This window comes from Suncus etruscus, chromosome 8 (genome assembly GCF_024139225.1).
Source record: "Suncus etruscus isolate mSunEtr1 chromosome 8, mSunEtr1.pri.cur, whole genome shotgun sequence".
NCBI classification, from domain to species: domain Eukaryota; kingdom Metazoa; phylum Chordata; class Mammalia; order Eulipotyphla; family Soricidae; genus Suncus; species Suncus etruscus.
Window position 1 is genome coordinate 46,773,442 of NC_064855.1, and position 23,208 is coordinate 46,796,649.

The 23,208-nt window shown below is 36.4% G+C and overlaps 1 protein-coding gene across 1 annotated transcript in view; it reads left to right on the forward strand.

Annotated features, from left to right (window-relative positions):
• B3GLCT (beta 3-glucosyltransferase) overlaps positions 1 to 23,208 on the forward strand; it is a 140,166-nt gene that overhangs the window by 39,385 nt on the left and 77,573 nt on the right. Inside the window, exons 6-9 of the mRNA XM_049778461.1 lie at positions 4,727 to 4,863; positions 11,028 to 11,091; positions 16,196 to 16,315; positions 19,113 to 19,182. Coding sequence (XP_049634418.1) covers positions 4,727 to 4,863; positions 11,028 to 11,091; positions 16,196 to 16,315; positions 19,113 to 19,182 — 391 coding nt within the window. The remainder of the gene's footprint in view (positions 1 to 4,726; positions 4,864 to 11,027; positions 11,092 to 16,195; positions 16,316 to 19,112; positions 19,183 to 23,208) is intronic.

The following is a 23,208-nucleotide window of genomic DNA, read 5'->3' on the forward strand; positions in this document are numbered from 1 at the left end:
GCACACTGATAGTGCTCAGAGCTTACTCCTGACTATAGTTAGAGGCCATTCATTGTGGGCTTGGGGGGCCATGTGAGACTCAGTGGCTCGAACCCAGGCTGTCCCTTGTGAAACATGCTAGTGAAATAAAGCCACTAATTTTAATTTTTTATATTTTAATTTAAAGATATTGACTTATTGGGGTGTTTATAGGAGTATTAATATTTATAGGTTTGGAAGGTGTGGTGTTTTCAGGCCACACCCATCACCCAAGGACTAATAACCTTTTAACATAGTCATTATTATCTCTGTGACCCCACTGTGTACTTTTGTCCCACTCTATAGTCTCTGTCATCCTTCTTTAGATAACCTCAATTTTGTTGTCAGAGAATGTCAGTGTTCTTTAATGATGAAAGTACATTATGATTTCTCTTCATGCTTTTGCTTTTAGGGTAGATAGAGATATAATTCAAGAAAAGATTGAAAGGTTAAATAATAATTCCTCCAAAGGATATAATTATAAATGTCACTCATTTTATCCTTTCAGATGATGCTAAGCAGCATGTGTACTTTGCATCTCCTCCAACTTAATAATGTAAAACTTTGTTTTCCTTTGACTTGAGGAAAACTCCCAAATATTTTTAGGGATGTAGGAGTACTGTTCTCTTGTTGTTCATTTTACCTGGAGATTATTTTTTTATTTTTCATAGCTCTAATTCTGTACAGAAGATGGTGACTCAGTATGTTTTTAGTGAAAGTTGGACTGATAAATTTAAAAGTTCAAAGCAAGTTCATGAAAGTACTGAAAGTACTGAACAGAGGTAAAATGAGATGCTTTTCCTTATTTTCCAAACTCTATGAGAAAAAAAGAGTGTTTTATTACTTTTGAAGCTAGCATTAGTCAATAAAAAATAAAAAAAAATTGAAGTTAGTTTAAGCTAGTGTGGTTTTTCCCTGCTTCTACTGAAAGTTTAGAAAAAGGCATAAAAAAACCCAGCTTTTCTATTGACACAATCTGTATTAAAATAATAATTATGTGATATGTTGGTGTATCAGTTATTTTTCTTGATTCTGACACTTTCTTTTATGTCTTTTTGTCATTCTTACTAATGCCAATTTATGCTGTTATACAATATTTTCAATGGAAAATAGTATTTATTAAAGTAATTCATCTCTATTAGATTTTTTTTCTGGATGATTTCTATATCTTGGTAGAGTAATTTATTTTCTACTCTGGGCTTTTTATATAAAAGTACTTTTGCTGAAGTGTCTTGGCCTTTTCATTTTTAATAAAGGTGAAGCACAGGTGCTAATAAAACATAAATCTAAATAAACAGAACATTGGGTTATATTTTTACAGTTTACCTTGAAATAACTGACTACTGTGTAATAAAATTGTTAATATAGAGAATTAATTTTCTATTGATTTCATTTTAACTTATTCCTTTTAGTAGTTTATAATGTAATCCCCTGAAAAAATACTAAAACATTTTTAAAAGCTTCTATACTAGATAACAGTTAAGCTGTGACACTGAGAGTTATACATAAAAAATGTATTAAACATGAAGTTGTATTTTTTTAATTTTTTATTGTGACCAAAGTGCATTACAAATCTTTCACTGCATAATTTATGGTACATAGTGACAATGAATGAGGGGCATTCCCACCACCAGTGCTATCCTCCCTCTGCCCCTGTTCCCAGCATATATCCCATATTTCTCCTTTATCCCCCAGAATGCTAGTGCAACTGGTCTCCACTTTACAGCTTGTTGTAGATTGAGCATCCATTCCACCATAAATGGAGATAAAAAGGATAAGAAAAAAAGGGAGAAAAAAAATTTGGTAACAACTACAAAAAAAAAAAAAGAAAAAGAAAAAAAGAAAAGAAAAGAAAAGAAAAGAAAGAAGAGAGAGAGAAAAAAAGAAAAATGGAAGAGAAAAGAAAAAAATGCACCCGGCAAATAAAAATAAATCACCAAATAATAACTACAAGAGTGAAAAAGAAAGAGAAAAGTGGAAGAAAAAAGAGAAGTAAAATAAAGCAAAAAACTAACAAATCAAAACAAAACAAGAAAAAGTAAAGGTGCTGGAGTGGCAAGGTTTGGTTTCCCACCACTTCTTTTTTTTTTTTTTTTTGCATAGGCATAGTAAGCATTGGGGAAGAAAGGGAATTCCCGTGGCCTAAGAGATTCAGGGTTTCTCCATCCTTGAAGCATACCACCATGGGATCAACCCCTGGCTCCATATATACTCATTACCCCATCCCAAAGGCTTTTTTGTGGTGCCAGGAAACTTTCCTCTCAGTTGTGTGTGAGAAAATCAAGCCACTGTAGCTAGCGATCTTGTATAGGTCAGGGTCTAGGATAGAATCTTTACTGTTCTAGAGGTTCCTATTCATCATTGTTGTTGTGTTCAGTCTTCTGTAACACTTGCTCCCTGTTTCGTTCAGTCCCTAAGCCGAAGCCTAGGATATTATGGATCCAAAGGTTCTGCTCAGTCTCTATTGTCCAAGTTGGGCCTCTGCAGTAAGACATCTTGTTGTTGTTGTTGTTTTATGAGTACTGGGCTACAGTCTAGGGTAGGATTTTCCTTAATGGTCCCAAGGTAGGTTCTGTTCAATCACGGTTATCAAAGTCAGTTTTCTGTTGTTGGTGCTCTTATTTTTCACAGTTCAAAGGACGATACCTCTTCTGATTTCCATTTAGTGTTAGGTGATGTGATAGGACAACTGGGTCTTAGGTCAAGTTGTCCTTTCCTCGTTGTCTTATCAAAACTGGCACAAGTTGGTGCCAGAGCAGTGTTATAAATCTCCCAGTGGAGCTTAGTTCCTGGTGGTGTTGCCTGGAGCTGTATCAGTTCTACGTCTGGGATCGGGAGTTTGGGATTGGACTAACACTGTCCAATCTCCTGGAGACTGCGTTGTATCCATATGACACATGTTCAGGATGGGAGGCACCCTTCTGCTATAAGAAGTGTGAGTTCTTATCCCTAGAAGATAAGATCTTGTTTCTGTGTCTATGGTTTCCCCTTTTATTTTACTGTGCCCATACAAAAATGTATGGTATCATACTGTGTTGCTGGTGCTATTCTGAGTAAGGATGACAGGTTGCACACACAGTCTCAGTGGTCTGGTTTTGATCTGAGCTTTTTATCCCAGTCAAGGCTTTTTGTACCAAGCAGCACCAAAAATATGAAGTTGTATTTGAAACAGAAGATTTGTAACAGTGAAAAACTAGAGCACTAAATGTTAATTGTGGCTGGAGAGATAATATAAAGGTTAAGGTGCTTAACCTATATCCACCATACTGCTTTGAATCCAGGCACTGTGTGTAGCTCTTGGGAACCACCAGGAAGTGGTCCCTTAGCACTGCAGGGTATGCTCCCAAACACATAGCAAACATACATTTGGGGCCATTGTACAAAGGTTAAGGTATGTGCCTTTGCACTTGACAATACGGTCGTAATAAGTGCACTGGGGAAAAAAGTAAAGTAGAATAAGATATCAATTGTGGCAGTCAACTGATCAATATATGTAGGGTGTAAGTTATTTTATCTCTCTGATCAGAGGGTAAAAGAGGAAGTGAGCCATGTACTCCTGTATCAGACTGCTTATTGTTACTTCCATCTCTCCGTTGAATATGAACTTCAAACTCAACATGTTTGAAATTGAACTCCTAATGCCCCTTAACTCTTATAATTTAGTCTTCCTTATCTCAGAAATGGTGTATTGTTTAATCAGATGCTTGTATAATAAACCTAAGATAGATTCCTATTTTCTCTCAATTCTATGTTTAGTTGTATAACCTTCCCAGTTGTGTTTCTCATTCAGTTCTTCAATTTTAATACAGCCACTCTAGTCGAAGGCACCATCTTTTCTTGCCTTCACCATTATTATAACCCTGTGGCTAATCTTTTAGATTCTACTGTTGCCATGCTTATACTATATCCTATCTGTAGTTTAGATTTATCACTTACATACTGAAAAACTTCCAATAGTTTTCCATTCCACACTAGGTAATTTCACTAGGTATGGAGTGTGTAAAAATACTATTACAGTGACTTTGCCTTTTATCATTTGCTTATTGTTTGGCTTCAAAGTTGTGTTCCCTCCTGGTATAGAATAAATGTTAAAAATGTTAGTTGATAACAATTAATGATCATTGCTAATTTAACAAATCAATACGTATACAAAACAGATGTTGATTCTGGAATAAAAATTAATTTTTTCATTTTTTGTACATATCTGTCAGTGCTTATTCATTACTCCTGGTTTTGCACTTAGGGATTACTTATGGCATGGGCCAGGGGACAGTTTGTGATGCCTGGGATTGAGCATGGTCACTACAATTAAGGCAAGTACCATGCTTGCCATACTGTCTCTCCAGCTACTGGAAGGAAATACATTTTTTTTTCTAATCTCAGTTGAACATGAAGAGCATTTTCTTACTCTTAGTACATATTTTAATTGAAATATCTCACAAATAACCACTTTTCAATACTTAAGGTACATTGGAAGTTAACATTTTAATCACTTTATATTTATGTATATTTATATTTATATATTATGATTATGCTGAATTGTTGACTCTGCGTTAAATTATGTGTCTGTTAAAGTTCTTTTAAAGTATGTAATTTGTGCTGATTCTCTAGCAACCAGACTATTTAGCTAAAATGATTACATCCTTGTTTTATGATCTTACATGGAACGACATTTTTTAAATTGACATTTTATATCTTTATTTAACAGGAATGGTTTTTGGGGAAAGCATTACATGATGAAGAATCAACCATCATTCACCATTATGCCTTTTCTGAAAGTTCTACAATTTTTAAATATCCAGATTTTGCTGCTGGCTGGGCCCTTAGTATCCCACTAATAAACAAGTAAGCATTCATTAGAATCTGTGTGTATATTTGTGTATATATCAACTTTCATTTTGCTGAATATTATAACTCATAGGTTGCCAGTGATGTGTTAAGCCAGAGAAAGTATGTGGTAGACTGGAAAGACCTATAGCAAGAGCCACACAGCTGCAGGTTCTTGTGTCAAATCTTTCAGACTAATCATTTACTCTCTGTGTTCCCTCTTATTCACCTGCAGAAAGAAAATGATACATTTCAGGCTAAGGCAAGCCAGCACTTTAGGGCTCTGAGAACTTGATATCAGAAATATTTCTGTTGTTAGTAAACAGTTGGCCTTGATGATCAGAAAGAAAGGGAATCAGTAATTTTTTTGCCCTTAAGAATTGACCAGTTGTGTGTCTGAGTGTCCATAGTTTATCAGGGGCCAGGCAGGAGGGACAGCCGTCAAGTTACTGTAGATCATCCTTTTCAGCTATTTGTGTGATTCAGCACAGATGTGAAAAGTGAGGCTAAAAAATAATTTCAAGAGAAATATGGTTATTCATAGGGTTTCTCTTCAGTTAACTTGGATGAGCTATTTTGTGTTTTTGGCTTTTAGGGAGTAGAAAGTTGATAGAGCAGATGGAAGGATTCTTTTTTTTTTTTTTTTTTGTGGTTTTTGGGTCACACCCGGCAGTGCTCAGGGGTTACTCCTGGCTCCATGCTCAGAAATTGCTCCTAGCAGGCACGGGGGACCATATGGGATGCTGGGATTCGAACCGATGACCTCTTGCATGAAAGGCAAACGCCTTACCTCCATGCTATCTCTCCAGCCCCGATGGAAGGATTCTTAATGTTTCTTTCCTACCTGAATTGTCTCCTCGGGATTGAAATTTTGAAAAATGTTTGACCTCCTTGTCTACTACTATACTATCATATGTGACTCACCAAAACTTCTTTACCTTTTCCTTCACTTAAAATTTTGTTTTTCTGGGGCCTGAATGATAGTGTAGTGGGTAGAGCTTCTGCCTTGCATACAGCTGTCCCACTTTTGATCTCCAGCCTCCTATAAGGTCCCCTGAATGCTGCCAGAAGTGATTCCTGAGTGCAGAGCCAGGAATAAAACCCTGAGCATTGCCAGATATGGACGCTCCACTAAAATTTTTATTTTCTTTAAGTTTTAGCCACTGTTATTTACAGCATTATCAATGATAAGATTTAATGTATACAAAGTTTCAATTCTACAACTTCCAGGAGGGATCTTGTTTTCATCCACCATTGTCTTGGTTCCTCCATTAACAACCCTACCTCATCTTTCCTTATGGGAAGATCAATCACTTAGATCTATCAGAACATATTTTTGTTTCTTTGTTATTCCTTACTCTGCTTCTTATATCATACATATGAAAGAGATTCTGCATTTTTCCTCTTCTGCCTGAAGTTTCATCTATGTAACAACAAATTACATGATTTTATTTTATCTTAAAGCCTAGTAGTGCCCTATTGTGTATATGTGCCCTAGTTTCTTTATCCAATTATTTGTTCTTAGACATTGGGTTTTTTTTTTTTTTTCCAAATTTTGGTTATTGTGAATAGTGCTGTATTTGTATGCATGCACGTCATTTCTGAACAGGTTTTGGGCCCATGGAGTAGATGTTAAGTAGTAAAATTGCTGGGTTATATTCTTAGTATTTTGAGGAATGTCATATTGTTTTTTGGAATGGCTGAAGTAAGATGTATACTGGCTAGTTTATCAAGGAAAAAATTCATATCAAAAAAATGAGATAACTTCTCACACCAATGAGATAGACACATATCACAAAAACAAAAAAAGCAATCAGTATTGGTGTGGATATAAGATAAGAGGAACTCCTTTCACTTTTGAAAGTTTTTTTATGATATAAACCCTCCTTTCCATTGGAAAATCCTACTTGTTCCTCCAATGACAATAGTGATATCTTCCATTTCTCCCAAATGATAACAGTAGCACCCCTCCCCCACCTCTTATATACTATACTTATATACGTATATACTGTACTCTAGCCCTTTTTGGGGAAAACTATGGGATATAGGGTCCATCAGGTAGATGACCTGAGAAAGATTATTTTATCAAGTTGAGTTCTCTGGGGGGTGGAACTCATAGATTGAGAGGTTGATCTATTGGCTTAAAGGATCATGACAGAAGACGGTTCTTTTTGAGAATCAAAAGAATCAGGGACCACTCAATTTTGTGATACAAATGGAGCTTTTGGAAAACGTTCAATCTCAAATTTCTTCATTAGACTTTCCCTTCTGTGATACAAATTGGAATGTTTTTCTGGAAAAACCTTCAGTCTCACATTTCTTCATTTAGATATTCCAGTCATTCTAGAAGCCATAATATACTTTTGTTCGTATGCTCTGTGCTGTCAGAGTGTGTATTCTTTCAACTCAGACTAAGAACCCTGACCCATCTGCTTGGTGTAGGGCCTATTGGACAAGATGTCTATTTCCAGATATTCCAAGCATGCCTTAGAGGCATGCTTGCATATTCCTTTTTCATTCTTAGAAGGTGGGGGAAACACCATTCCCTTCACAACCTCTAATGATTCCCCAAAGCTCTTTTGTCTGAAAGGGTAAGGGCAATAGTGATTCTGCCACTCAGGGGCATGGTTACTCTCCAGTGTATCTTAGAAGATTGATTGTAGCATGAAGACTAAAAGCTCCCAAAAGACACTCTTTCCAACAGTGTTGGATTCATTGGTTTACAGCCAGTTCAGTTACCTTGCTATTGCCTGGACTGGTCATGAGCCATGAACCACTCATCCCAGGCTATGTTACTGTTCCTTTGCTTCTCAGTCTTTAGCTTCCCAACCCCAGAAGCAAGAGGGAGATTCCCCTTAAGTCCTTCTGTTACCTTGTCTTTCTTTAGCATCACAACATGGAATTCTGTAGGCTGACTTCTTTATCAAGAGGCCTGGGTGGTCATGGTCTCTCAGACTTGAAAATTTTATATTCTTCATATATAATCTTTCTTCTTCCCTTGGAGAACCTAGTAGATCCCTTGAGATAGGAACAGTACATCTATAAGATGTCCTCTGAGTACTTTGAGCATAGAAAGTGCCTTCTGCCCACAGTGCTAAAGAAGAAAGGGACAGTCTAATGCAGACCTAAGGCAGTGAGTGGGTCTAGGAATTGAACATTTCTCTGGAGTTTACATCTTTTGAGGGCCCTTGCATTTGCCAAATCCTGGCAGTTTGGAGAGTTTCTCCTTCCTTTCCATTATAATTTTCCTAGCTCTTGATATTGAAATGAACCTAGCTTTTATTGACTGTGAATTCTTGCTTTCCTCTCTACTTAGTCTTATTTTTGGAGGTACACTGTCTCCTGGTGGTGGTAGGGTATTGAAGACCAGACCCAGAGCTCCTTGAATTATCTACCAGCCTTTAACTTTCTTTTTTAAGCAGCTGGTTGGTTGTGATATTTGTTAAAATGTCTCTTTACAGCCAATATTTCTTTGTTACCGGAGAACTTAGTCTAGCTCTTACTTCTTGGCATGCTGATAGTAAAGCAAAACCTGTCTGAAAAATCTCTTGTTTCTATGTGTTCTGCCCTCTCTGCATTATGTGACTGAGTACTAGAGGTTTGTGAACTTGGGTTCAGTTTCGTCATTTCATTAACTAAGATATTATACCCAGGCCACTGGAAGAATGGGAAGTAGAGGTAGTCATATCTTTAAGTGCCACTGAGGGGCACACTATGCTTGTTTGCTTGAAAAAGTTAGCTATTTAGGAGGTACATACATATGACTTGTTTCTGAAAGGAAGGCCATAGTTCAGATAAATCTGAGAATCTTATTAATACTTTTCTTTTGAATTAAGTAGGCACCTTGACCACTGTTAGGATTTGAACACATCTGTAGGATGGCTGGCAGACTTGCAGTGCCACATAAGGCCTTAGTCATTACTAAGAAGTTGGTGAGATTGAGGTAATCGTCAGTTTTATAGTAGTCTCAATAAATTATTCAGAATAGTCACTTAGGGGCTGGAGATAGAGTACATGGGGGGTAGAGTGCTTGCCTTGTATACTACCAATCCAACTTTGATCTCTGGTACAACATATGGTCCGTTGAGTTCATCCCATCAGAAATGAATACTGAGCACTTGAGTTAAGAGTAAGCCCCAAGCTCAAATTTAAACAAACAAAAAGGTCACTTAAAATGTTCCTGTGCATATTTGTTTGTCCTTTAATCAATCAATCAGTATTATCTCAAAGAAATTTTATTAGCAGTATTCACATTTCCTACTCTCACTTTTTGAGGAAAATATTTGAGTAACTGAATGAGAAAGAAACTTTAAAGTAAAAATTATTTAGATTATGCTTAGAAGAATAATTCAGAAGTATTGCTTGTCTTAAAATACAGCCTTAAAAGAGGGGGCTTGTGGTGTGTGGCCAGTCAGATAACATATACTGTAGGGAATTCTGAGCACAGCTTCCTGTTCTTTGCCTATGGCAGTAAGCCTAGGATTAACTTTCTTCTGCCTTTGGAATTTGAATGTTGTTTGATCAGATTGTGAATGCTCTTGGCATGAGTTCAAATTCCAAAGTTACCTTGACAGAGTTTATTTAGAAAAATGATTTCCAACCAAGAATTAAACTGGACAAGATCCCATATGTCAAGACAAATGTTTTTTATTTCATATTATCAAAACTATATTTGAAGACATAGCCGATTTCTGTATCTTTATTCATACTCACAAATCTATAAGTATGTAGTGAAGAGAAGTGACAAAGATTATAGAGGACCTCTTTGCCACCATGCTATATTTATTTAGCCGGGACATAAATATGACTAAACACAAATTATATCCTGTGCTCTCTGGATCTTCTATTTTAAAAGAAATCTTTGTGATTCAATCAAAAACTGAATCACAAAGGTAATTTAGTTGAAAACTCAGCAAAGGTTGCACTGGAGTGTAATGCAATGGACAGGGTTCTTGCCTTGTTCATTTATCTGTGGTCCTTCCTTGGCATCCTATATAGTTTCCTAAGCCCCACCAGGAGTAATTCCTGAGCATAGAACTAGACTTCTTAGCATTCTTCGCCCAAGCAAACAAAAAATTCAGTAAATGTTTTTAAACTCACTACAACTTTTCCTTTAAAATTATGAATTTCTTGGTAGTTAAACATGGGAAATTTGTAATTGAAAGTGGTGATCTGATTTTAGACTTGTAGCAAACAGAGAACTCAATGGCATTTGGGCGATGTTGTTAAGTATATAATCCTATTTCCCTTTTGAAATCAAGGATTCTAAGGCCCTCATCCTTTCTGGGTATTCACTACTCATTTTGACAAAGCATGATGGTCAGTGCTGTTGATAGAGATGTTGTCTTGAGAGGAACATGTATCCAGACCATCAGGTGTTAGAAAGTTCATGGGACTGCCCTTCTAATACAGAAGCAAAGGAGATTTCTATTTCTTCTGATGCATAAGTAAGGCAAAGTTTCTCACAGAAGCTGCCCTTGAGTTTGGTTTTGAAAAGGTTGCCTAGTAAAAGCCGGATAAGGCTGTTGTAGGCAGCTGAGGGAAGAGAGAGCAGAGGAGGCTGTGCCCGTGCATGAGTGAAGTAGCTGCAGGTAGATGAAGGGGATTCTGGGTTCTCCCCTTGGATACTTTGTCTTCTCTCTGTGGTCAGGGATCAAGGATTTTTTCCACATTGAAGAAAATGACTTAAAAATCAACTTATAATCTTCCTTGAAACCACATCCTTATTGCCCTAAAAACTCTGAACTACTTTATTGAATTTTAAAAGTACAAATCTGAGAGGTAATGATTTCTGTTTTTTGGTTATACACTGTTTTTTCCTCTTATTTTTTCTGCCATTTAGTGTAAGGTATATAAAATAAAATTTATGATTTATTTTAAGACATTGTATTGTAGTGTACACTATTATAAGGTACTGTGTTATATATATTATATGTGTACAATATGTATGATATATAGTTCAGATTTTAAAATAATGAACGCTATGTTTATAATAAAGAAACACACCCATTTCCTAATCAGAAAATAGTTATATTTTAATAATCCTTTAACTGAAAGACATTAAGCTCTTATTTTTATTTTAAAATTTGGAATTCTGTTAGTTTTCAAATATCAGATATATTCCCTTATGGGTTGTTTTTGTCTATATTTTTTTAAAAAATCAAATTATTTCTATTTTCTAGGCTTACCAAGAGGTTAAAGAGTGAATCTTTGAAATCCGACTTTACTATAGATTTAAAACATGAGGTATGTCATTATTTAAAACTTCTAATAATCAAGAATTTGTGTCTTTTGATATAAAAGATGTTTTGTGTTCCTTAATGGTATATCTCTTTAGACCATTCAGTGTAGTTCCAGTCATCTCAATGAGTAGACTCTTCATTTTATTCAAGTTGGTGGGGGAGAAGCAGTGGAAAAAAGTGTCATATTAAGATTTATAAAACTGTTATTTTTGTTTGGGGGCTCATACCTGTGGTGTTCAGGGTGTTATTTCTAACTCTTCTAGATATCACTCCTGGAGGTGTTCAGAGGATCTTATGTGGGGATGGGAATTGGAACCAAGGTTGGCCACATGCAAGCCAAGTTCCATAATCCTTGTATTATTATATCTTCAGCCCCATCTTTTTTTTTTAATTGAGATGTTTAGATTCAGAGGTGAATTTCTAAAGCATGCCAAAATGTCATAATAAGTATTGCCTATCTGACTCTGTAATTTGGATGTTCATATACTTTCATCTTGTCTCTGTGCTTGGTTCTCTGGGGGCAGAATTGAGCCATTGTGGCATGCTGGCCTGGATTCCCTATAATCCTGAAGCTATGAGCCACTGTCTTGAGAAGAACGTGTTGGGTGTCTCATTCCTGAGTCGTCATCATTAGGATGGTGTCCGAGCATTTCATTCATGAGTATGTCTGAATCCAAAGGTAGACCTGCTTTTCATTTAGAAGGAATCAATATCTCAGAACATTACAAACCCATAACTCAGGACAGTGATGTTACCACCCTGTCAAGAACCAATAGGCCACATTTTAAAGTGATGAAATAGCTTCTTTGAAGAGTAATCTAACTTCTTTGAAGAGTAATCTATTCATAAAATCATTGTCCTCTTCCAAAGATAAGGAAAGAATGACTAGTTTAAAACCAGGGTGTCTTCCAGATATTTTGTTAGTTTATTTAATTAGGCATTGGGGGTCATATCCAATGCTTCCTAGTGTTTGGGTTTGCTCCTGATGTTGGAGATCAATCCTGGATCTGTTGCATGCAGGGCAAGTTCTTAAACTATCTCTCTGGCCCCTACCAGATAACTCAAATGAAATGTCAGCTATGGAATAGATAACTCGGCTTGGGAATCTATTAAATATCAGTGATATATAAAAAATGTTTCTAACATGTGAAAATTATAAAGACCAATTAACAAAATGTCTTTGAAGTTATCTCCTGACTTAAGAGTTAGAACTGTTCCCCTATTTCCTTGAGGCTGCCCAGATGCATCTGCAAAGGAAAAAATTTTCTTGAATTCTCCCATATTTTTCCTCACACATTTCACTGCATAATGAGTTCATATGTGTGAGGAAAAATAAGGAGTGTGCTATATAGTTTTATATCCTCTGGAACTTGATCAAACAGAATTGCACAATGAATACTGTTGTGATTTAAAATTCTACCGTGTTGATGTGTGGAGCAATAACGACCTTATTTTCACTTTCTATGCTGTCTCTCATCAACTGTTGCAGTTTATTTATCTATTCTCCTAGTGTGGTTCTGGCATGCTCCTGGTGTTTGCTTTCACAGGTATTGCCTCTCTGAGTCGCATTAACATGCATCATAAGGCTCATCTGCAAGAGTTTCACTCAGGCAGAAGTTCAAACTGTTTTCTCTGACTCACTTAAATTATTTTTCCTCCGTGGTAACCTAGTGTATTGTAATCTGTAACTGATTTTAACAGTATTATTATTGTTTGTATACTATTCACTTGAAGTATGTTAGGCAAACTTTATAGTCTTGTACATGTTCATCTCATAAACAGAGATAGAGTTATATATTCTCTAATTTGGAGTCATCGTACCTTTGTAATATGTAGATTGAAGAAAAATAGATTTAACCCAATACAATAATCTCTAAGAAGTTTTATGCTTACAAGGGGAGTTGTCAAATGATACTCAAGAGACTCCTGATGATTTCTGGCCAGTTGGGCTGGGTGTTTAATGCAAGGATCCAAAGGACAGAGGGAGGGAAGAAGTGAGGGAGGGAGGAAGAGAGAATGAGAGAGAGAAAGAGAAAGAAGAGAGAAGAAAATTGTCTGCCATAAGGCAAGCAGGGAAGAGGGCAGGGGAGGGCATAAGAAAAGAGGGTACTTTGGTGGTGAGAAATATGCACTGGTGAAGGGATGAATTTTGGACATTGTATGACTAAAACTCCATCATAAACAACTTTGTAACTGTGATTGTAACTGAATCATGGTGATTCAATTAAAGAATTTATTTTTATTTAAAATAAATTAGTGGCTGGTTGAGTTGCCAATCATAATTTCTGGGAACCACTAAGATCTCGGATGGAGGATGGGGGGTTAGAATGAGGGGATGAAGGAGAGCAAGGTTTTAGTTTGTTGTTTTTAAACATATTAAAGGTTGAGGAAACCTTACATCAAGTCTATGGGTGCCTCAATTTTGGTTCCAAATCTCTGAGTAAATTTCTAGCTCATTTCTTCCATTCCATCCATATGTCTTAAAATCTTCAAAGTCCAAACTTATTGTAGGCATTTGACTTAGATTTTTTTCCCTCTTACCTCTTGTCAGAAACAGTATCACCAAAATTCAGCTGATACAAACTGTCTAAAAGGCATCTAAGAACCCTTTTTACTTTGGGTTTACTTTTTTATTTTATGATCAGTTTGTTAAGTTTAGCAGTGTATTGAAAATAACTTTGGGGATGGGTTTTGGGTCACTTTTGATGATTCTCAAGGTGTTGTAACTTGGCTCTGGCTCAGAGATGACTCCTGGTACTGTTTTGGAGGACTTTAGTGGGATGCCAGAGATTGAACCTGGTTTGACCATGTGCAAGGCAGGTGCCATATCCCCTGTATATCTAGCCTCTGTTCCCCATGTATTTCCCATTCTTTGAAAGTTTTCTGGCTCTTGAAAATTATTTTAAGGATATTTTAATCTAATAATTCTAGGTGATTTCAGCCATTTGATTATTTAAAGTTACCATACGGCAGGGAATCAGAATCATATTTTTTCTTCTATATTTTTTAAATTAATTTAATTTAGACACAGTGGTTTAAATAGTTGTTCACAATACAAGTAAATTCTGACATTCATATTCCACCACCAATGTAACATTTCCTCCACCCTGGCCATTAATTTCTCAGCCTCCACAAAGCCTGCCCCTGACAGGTGAATAATTTACTTAATGTTTTGTGTATTCCTACAGGAATTAAAATTAAGGGGGTGCTGCATGGCCACATAATTTGTGCTACATGGTCCAAAAATCCAACGATATGCAGCACTGGGCTTAAAAGCTCAGATGGTTCTTATGGTGACAGTGGTGGTTCATAGGGGACCTTCGAAAGGGCCCAATTAGTTGCGAGTTTGGTATGTTCATGAATTTTTTCATCTATTTGAGCCTCTCTTTTGAGAGTTATTAGTCTTTTTTAAATTAATATATCTACTTAAGTACCATTATTACAAATACATTTATAGTTGGGTCTTAGTCATAAAAAAGTGCATTCCCTTCACCTTCCCCCTACCAATGCACCCCATCTCTCTCCTGCCCATCCCCTGCTTATATTTGAGACACGAATTCTATTTCTCTTACTCACTACCATTATCATGATAGTTGTTGGTGTAGTTATTTCTTTTTTGTTTTTGTTTTGTTTTGTTTTATTTATTTATTTATTTATTTTGGCTACACCTAGCAGCGTTCAGAGGTTACTCCTGGCTCTGCTCTCAAAAATCACCCCTTGCTCAGGGGACCATATGGGATACCTGGGATCAAACCTGTGTCTGCAAGGCAAATGCCCTACTGCTCTGCTACCACTCTGACCCATGGTGTAGTTATTTCTCTAACCATACTCACCAATCTTTGGTGGAAAATAATATGGAGATTCCTCAATAAACTGGAAATTGAGCTCCCATATGATCCAGCTATACCACTCCTAGGAATATACCCTAGGAACACCAAAATAATATAAAAATGCCCTCTGCACACCTTTGTTCTGAATAGCCAGAATTTGGAAACAAACCAGATACTTGACAACAGATGAGTGGCTAAAGAACTGTGGTACATATACACAATGGAAACAGCTGTCAGGAAAAATAAAGTCATGAAATTTTCCTATACATGGATGGACAAGGAAACTATTATGTGAGTGAAATGACTCAAAGGGAGAGAGATAGACACAGAATAGTCTCACTCATCTGTAGGGTTTAAGAAAAAAGAAAAGATAGTATGGTAATATTATCCAGAAATAATAAGAGATGAGGTTTGAAAGGACCATAATAATGAAGCTTACCACAGAAAGTTACAATAAGTCTTTGGCATTGGCCAATTTTACATATTTGGCAGAAGGCTCTGGTTTGTGGGCATGACTATTGGGATTTCTGGAAGTATAGAGGTGTGGGGTTGGGGTGAAGACAGCCCAACAGCTACCTGGATATGTCGTCCACAAAATACCTGTAGTGTAGTGCTTCTGAATTATTTTCTGTCATGCTCCCCCAGGAAGAAGAAAACATTTTTCATGCCCCCTCGCGTGACTGTAAATAGTATCTTTATTAAAAAAACTTTAACCTGCAAAACAAAAATATATAAAATAATTTGAGCTGATTTTTTAATCAGAGGTGATGTCTGGATTAATGGCTACAATGAGCACGTTTTTGCAATGCATAGCTTTTTGAAGCAGGACACAGCAACTTTCAGCTCCAGAGACATACAGAGATATAAACACGGAGTTTAGCTTGTTTTGACAGTGTTTGCCAAGGTCAAACACCTTTATGGAGCCTCGTGTCCCCCCCCCTGGGGCGGCATGCCCCACTATTTGAGAAGCACTACTGTCGTGTTTGGCATCTAGGAGTATCTGTGGAGATGAATAGAGAAGCTGTCTCGTTATGTTTTAGAATCCTTAAACAGCTTATGACCAATTTGGCAGTTTTAGAGGTCAGAATTATTTTTTAGTTAATAGTATTTGATTAGTAAATATTATATTGCTTTATATGAAAATCATTCTTTTGGTGAAAAGAAAGTTGATAGTTATGTCATGAAAGTGGGGCCTACTTGCCCATGAGATTATTTCTCTTGGGTACTTTGTACTGGCTCTGCAGCTTCCTTCATTGCCCATCTCCTTCCTTTTGACAGATTGCCCTTTACATCTGGGACAAGGGTGATGGAACACTCCTTACATCAGTGCCTGAGTTTTGTACAGATGCTGTGGATCCTGACTGTGCTACGTCTTTTCAATCTTTTCTACCTCGTTGTGTAAGTACTAGGAACTTGTAGTGTTTTGTAAAGCACAATTAAATGTACACATATACATAATGTTGACTTGATACTCTACTAAATTTTTTCTTACGATTTCTACTAATATAGCCCAATAAGGTAAACAGTATGATAGGAGAAAAATGAGGATTGTCACTGGCACATCTCTCTCTAGAGTCTAGAGCCTTCTTGTGTGGTACAGGAGAACCTCATTTTTGGTGAGAGTGGGTCATACCCACTGTGCTCAGGACTTGCTCCTAGCCCTGCACTCAGGCATCACTCCTAGAGGCTTGAGGACCATTTGAAGTTACCTTGTTTTATTGTGTTATATCTTATCCTACTTTGTTTGCTAGAGCTTTTTTTATATTTTGAAATTTTGGGACAGCCCTGATTGAACAACTATAGGTACTATTTTATCAATGCATATGTTGACAATCCATATGTCTAATTAAGGTCTCTGCATTGTTTGTCTATTTTTAAGACAATGCTGTTGCATGATGGACTTCAATAGCACAAAGATAATTAAGTGCACTACTTTAAATTAAAAAATGAATGTGCTGCTTGCTTGTGGCTGGATTTGTGGAACCAAATCCACAGTGTTCCCCAGGTGTGCCTCTACTGTACCACAGCTCTTTAGAGCCTGTGTGCTAGAAGACATTGATTTTTAAATTTTTTCTTTTTTTTGCTTTTTTTGCTCCTTTTTGAAGGTAGGGCACATCAGGTGGGCAAAAGGAGAGAGAGGAGAGGACAGGCATGAGAGATAGCTGGGAGAAGAGAGAAGATAGGTGGGAGAGAGGAGAGATAGGTGGGTGAGAGAGAGAGAGAGGAGAGAGAAGGTAGGGTACATAGGGTGGGCAGAAGGAGAGGAGAGAAGGAGAGATGAGGGATAGGTGGGAGAGAGAGGAGAAGAGGAGAGGAAAGAGGGGAGAGAGAGAGAAAGAGAGAGAAGGTAGAGCACATCGGGTAGGCAAATTTTTAAATTTTTTATTATATATTTACTTAAGCACCATGATTACAAACATGTTTGTAGATGGATTTCAGATATAAAAAAGGACAACCCCCTTCACCAGTGTAGTATTCCCTCCACCAACGCCCCATTGCTTTTGGTGGTGATTTAACTTGTGTTTACTGTAAACTTTTATTTATCTAAAAAAAATAGGCAATTTTGAGATGTTTCTTATTACAATTGAATCTTTTTTTTTTTTTTTGGTTTTTGGGCCACACCCGTTTTAATGCTCAGGGGTTACTCCTGGCTATACGCTCAGAAGTCGCTCCTGGCTTGGGGGGACCATATGGGACGCCGGGGGGATCGAACCGCTGTCCATCCTACGCTAGCTAGTGCTTGTAAGGCAGACACCTTACCTCTAGTGCCACCTTCCTGGCCCTTTTGTTTTTGTTTTTGGGCCACACCCGTTTGATGCTCAGGGTTTACTCCTGGCTATGCCCTCAGAAATAGCCCCTGGCTTGGGGGAGCCATATGGAACACCGGGAGATCCTACACTAGTGCTTGTAAGGCAGACACCTTACCTCTAGCGCCACCTTCCTGGCCCCTACAATTGAATCTTTATCCCAAACCCATGCTCATTACCTTCTAATTCCTGACCTTGCTTTGATCACATGTGAGACTGTTCAGAATTTTAGGAATGTACTTTCTTGATATGTCAGACCCTATCCTATCTTCAAGATGTGCCTAAAGACTCTTGACATTCACTAGGTTAACAGTTCTTCCTCAAAAGGGCAAAGTATAATTTTTATCCTCAAATGTTTGTTTTTCTTATGTCATTCACACAAAAGACTTTGTGTTGCATTTTTAAGGATAAATATGTCTATACACATGTGCATGTGCACACACATACAGTTGCAATGAAAAAGAAGCTGTAATGTTTGCACAGTTTCTGAAGGGGAAACCTGTCTTTCTAGGCATTATTCTTACTTATACTTTAATGCTTGTTTAAGACATGTGGAGGGCTCAACTTACTGGTATCTGAAGTGACAGGACAGCTGGCTTTAGGTGTTATTATAAATCAGTTTCAAATGTGGGAATCATTATTATTAGTACAATCCAAAGGCAGGTGGTCACAGGGTCAGAATCCTCTCTCTCTTAGAAGTTCATTGCCTTGGGTGATGTTTGCCCACAGATCTTTCTATCCTCCCTCTTTCTCCAGAGTTAGGGTTTAGGACACCAGGATATGCCTCAGGTGCTTGAAGTAATTTTACCTTTGTTTAGGAAAGGACACACTGAAATAGTTTATTCTTGTTTGGACAATAAATGGGCCATTGAAATCTTTAAAACATGAAAGATAGTCCAGGCACACTAAAGAGCCATTTCTTACTTTGCACTAAAACATCTCCTTCCTGTCTCCTTTGTTTAAAGTCTTTAAAGCTGGAAAAAAGGTAAGGGATGATAAATTGCATTTATTGGAAAACTACTGTTGTTCAAAAAATAGTAACCAAAAATAAATAGTAACAATAAGGTCAGCCTTACTGGAGATCACTCTTCCCATTTTGTTAAAGAGCTTACTAAAGTTCAGAGCTGATAAACTTGTCCAAATGACACCAAGTGAGTGTTCAAATGGCAGAGCTGGGATCCAGGCCCACGGCTGGCTGCTGTCAAAGACTGTGTCAGCTGTCCTCAATCAAGTTCTCTTTCCTCAAAGTTTAATGTGGGAAATAGGTTTGATAGCATTGACATTTATGAATTTGAACTCTAGAACATGTGAGAGCTAGTGTGGGTGTAAAGTTAAGGTAGCTGTGACTCATATGCATCATGGTTTTTTTTTTTTCTTCTGTCTTTTAGGGAAATCCAGTGAAGAAGGAGGATATTTTTGTTGCAGTTAAGACATGCAAGAAATTTCATGGTGATAGAAGTATGTTTGGGGATACTCATTTTTACTCAGTTTTCATAATCCAAACCACCATTTGGGAAAAGTGCAAAACATACATAAAATAAATCTAGGAGAGGAATAGTGGCTCATCTGATGTTGAAGTAGAACCTGCTGTTTAATTAGTATTTCTCATCAAAGGATTCCAGTCACCAAGTTGAATTGATTGACTCAATCTTAGTAACTAAGATTAATTAGTAAGAACAACTTTTTATTGAAACAGGAGTTATCGTGGCCCTCTAAACTAGTGGTTAGAGAAGTATTTTAAAGTGGAAATAAAAATACTAAGTTGTGGTATTCTTGAAGTCATTACGTGAGTAAAAATTCATTTTGCTTATCCACAGAATCTCAACTGACTGAAGAACAGTAGAGGAAATTTCCAGATGACTGAATGCCAAAAAAAAAAAAAAAAAGAATGTATTCTTGAAAACCACTGCTTTTTTTTTTTTTGCATTTATTTCAAATGTATGCATTGACATTCTAAAATAAAGATATGAATTCTCTCCTGAATTTACATTAAAAGAAAGGTAAAGGGTGCCTTAAAAAAGTAATGGTCTCTTAAGGAAATCTTAGATGTTGTGATTACAGTTTTGGCATCCTTACAGAATTTTATTAAGTCATGGTTATAACATATTTTTTTTAAAGAGCACATCCTATTGAATATAAATAGCCTTAATCTTTTTTTCTCCTTGTTCCAGATAACTTTCTGAAATTGGAAATTAGTCTTTTGGGTTTTCTAATTTTAGCATCTTTAAAAAATTTTTTCCCATAGAAAGACTGGCGATATCATCAAGGGTGTGATATTATTTCTAAAACAGCTGTCATTTTTACAGGATTGGCATTTGGGGGATTTTTTAAATATAATTTAAGTGATCAAGTAATATTTTCAAATTGTATTTTAAAGGGGCTCATTTTCCAATTAAAAGAGTATTATATTTTGTGATAATAATATTGTCCTAGACTTTGGCATGAATGAAACCAATCTATAATCAATCAACAACATTTAAATATAATCAACAACATCTTAATGGGGCTGGAGTGATATACAGCACATAGGTGAACCCAGGTTCAATTCCTAGTATTAATATGATTCCCCCGAATTCTGTCAGGACTGATAGGTCCCTGAGTGCAGGATCAGTCGAAAACCCTGAACATTGCTGGTTGTTGCTTTAAAAGGATCTATAAACTATCTTGGTTACCTAATTAGTTACATTAAGTTCTAAGTCTTTTTAAACTAGTTTAAATTTATACCATGAGTCCTAAAATGTTAAGAATAAATGTAATAGTTAATATAAAATTTTATTTTATCATATACTTAACCAGAGTTTAACACTTTTTTGCCCTTTTTTCAGATTCTAACGTGCCTTTTTTTCCCTTTAACCTCTAAGGAAGTAAACTTTTAAACAATATTAACATTAAGGATAATGGCTGGTGGTTGGCTGGCAGGGTTGAGGTATGATTTTCTCCTGAAATATATTTTTCAAGTGACAGGGATCAGTCCTGTTGTATTTTTTCATATTCTACCAAAATGAAAAATATCAGCTAATTTTAATTTAGTGGAAACGGAGGAGAAAAATTGGATAGTCTAGCTTATTGCCTTTTTTTTTTTTTTGCATAGTGTTTAACAATGCTTCTAAATAGTCATAAAATGGTTTTTATAATGTCTGGAACTGAAAATAAGGGGAAAAACCTACTATTGAATAAAAGTGATGAAGAATGGAAAAAATTGCTTTTATATTTAGATTTTGAGTGATAAATGTTTATTTATTCTTTCCTCCATTTTTGCTTTTTGGACCATATCCCAGTGTTGCTTAGGGGTTGCTTCTGGATTCATCCTCAGGAATTATTCATGGCAGGTTGGGGTGCCAGGAATAGAATCTAGGTTGGCCACATGTAAGGCAAATACCCTCCCAGCTTGGATCCTCTAAGTCAAAGGTTTATATAAACGGCAAAATCTTGGTCTTAAGAGATAGTACAGTGGCTAATGTGCTGATCATGCATGTGACTGACTTGGGTTCAATCCCTGGTGCTCCATATGTTTATCTGAACTGTTCCAGGAGTGATCCTTAAGCACAGAGCCAGAAGTAAGCTTTGAGCAATTCTGGGTATGCCCTTATCCCAATAAAAACAAAACAAAAAAAATCTTAAGAATTTATTAAGAGCATTAAAAACAAACCTAGGTGTACTGAAAGGAGAAAGTGGAGGTGGTGGATTGGGTGAGGGCTTTTCAGTGCATTGTGGTGACAAGATTATTGGTACATGGTAATGGGCTTGATGTGGTGTATTTCTCAAACATACAATCTTGAGAATGAACATCACCTCAATAAAAAGATACAAAAGAGATAAAACATTCTTTCAAGAGTTAGATACGAGTGTTGAAACATGAGATCCAAAGGTAATAGATTTTTTGGTTTTGCTTTTTGGTCACACCCTTTGGCATTCATGACTTGCTCCTGACTCTGCACTCATGAATTATTCCTAGTGCTCGGGTGACAATATGGGATGTCAGTTGGCTGAATGCAAGATAAATGCCCTACCTCTTTTAGGTGTTATTGGGTTTCTATAGAAAACAATTGTTAAAAGTAGATATTTTTTTTTTAAAGATAATCTAAGGCAATTGGATTTTAAGGATTCTGATATTCCTTTTGCTTGACAACATGAAGAGGCTCAGTGTCTCCTCTAGAATGTCTGGTCTAGCTACCAGTTGGCTCAAATAATTACACAAAAATTGTATTAGTTAAAATGAAAAGACACCAGTAGCACTCAGAATGTTCTTCTTTTTTTTAAATGTATCTCATTTTTAAATGTATCTATACAATCTCATTTCATGACAGATTTTCCTTGTGATGTAATACTTATATTCAATCACTTGCTGTGATAGAGTGAACAAGTGACAAGCTTGTCCCTAACTCTTGTAGACTTTTGCATAGGGAGTTAGGATGTGGGAATTCTGGTCCCCAATTTGCCTTTACAGCACAACTGACCTGAATTTTTTGGGACTTTTTTCTTGAATATTTTAGGGACCTAACACATGATAAACAACACATGATATTCAGGCTACTGCTGTGCTTTGCTTTGACTTGGCTTGTGTCTGTGAAAGACTTTTCTATATTTAATAGCAATGAGTGTAGTAAGGTGTTGAAATTTATAGATGATCTAAAATATGCATCCAGCTGGGAGTTTAAATTCTACCTCTATTTAAAAGTATTACTGTATAGTCAGGCAGAAAACATGGACTGTTTTCCTCAGCCCATTTTTCTTTCTCTTGGCACTCTTGGTAGAAAGCCTTGAAATGAAAAAGGGCAAATAGCAGTGAAGTTAAAAACAACATTGTGTATTTCTTTGAAACATAGAGAGTCTGCAATCTCATAGAGAAATTGCAGTGGACTTACTTAGTTCATAGTTGAGTGTGATGCCTCAATATTGAGTAGAAAAAGACAGAAATGCCAGCTCCTTCCGGGATAAGGGTGAGGGATGGAGCATTTTGCTTGACTGGGAAATAGATTTTGAGTTGATAACAAGACCAAGTTCCAAAATTTCTAAAAGTTAGTTTACATGGAACATAGATAATTCATGAGAGTAGGAGCTTGTTCTGTTCATGACTGGCCCTCATTTGACCTCTGGCACTTTATATAGTTTCTCAAACATCCCAAGAGTGATCTCTGAGAACAAAATTACTGGCTGTAGCCTGTCAAACCAAAATACATTCATATGGATATACACACATAACATATTTTTAATGTGTAAGAGACCTAACAACGGAACAAACATTTAATTACATGTGTATCTTGATTCTGATTTAAATGAAATCTAGTACTTTTTGGACACAGCAAAAATGCATTCTTTATTTTTTTTTGGCTTAAGTAATACTTATTGATGTTATTAAAACAGGAATACTCCCTGTGATGAAAGCATTTGTGAGGATTTTAAAGAAATTTTAAAAAATGATATGTTAAAGCACTTGAGCATGTAAAATTATATTTAAGCAAGAAAGTGTTCTGAAGTTTTAAT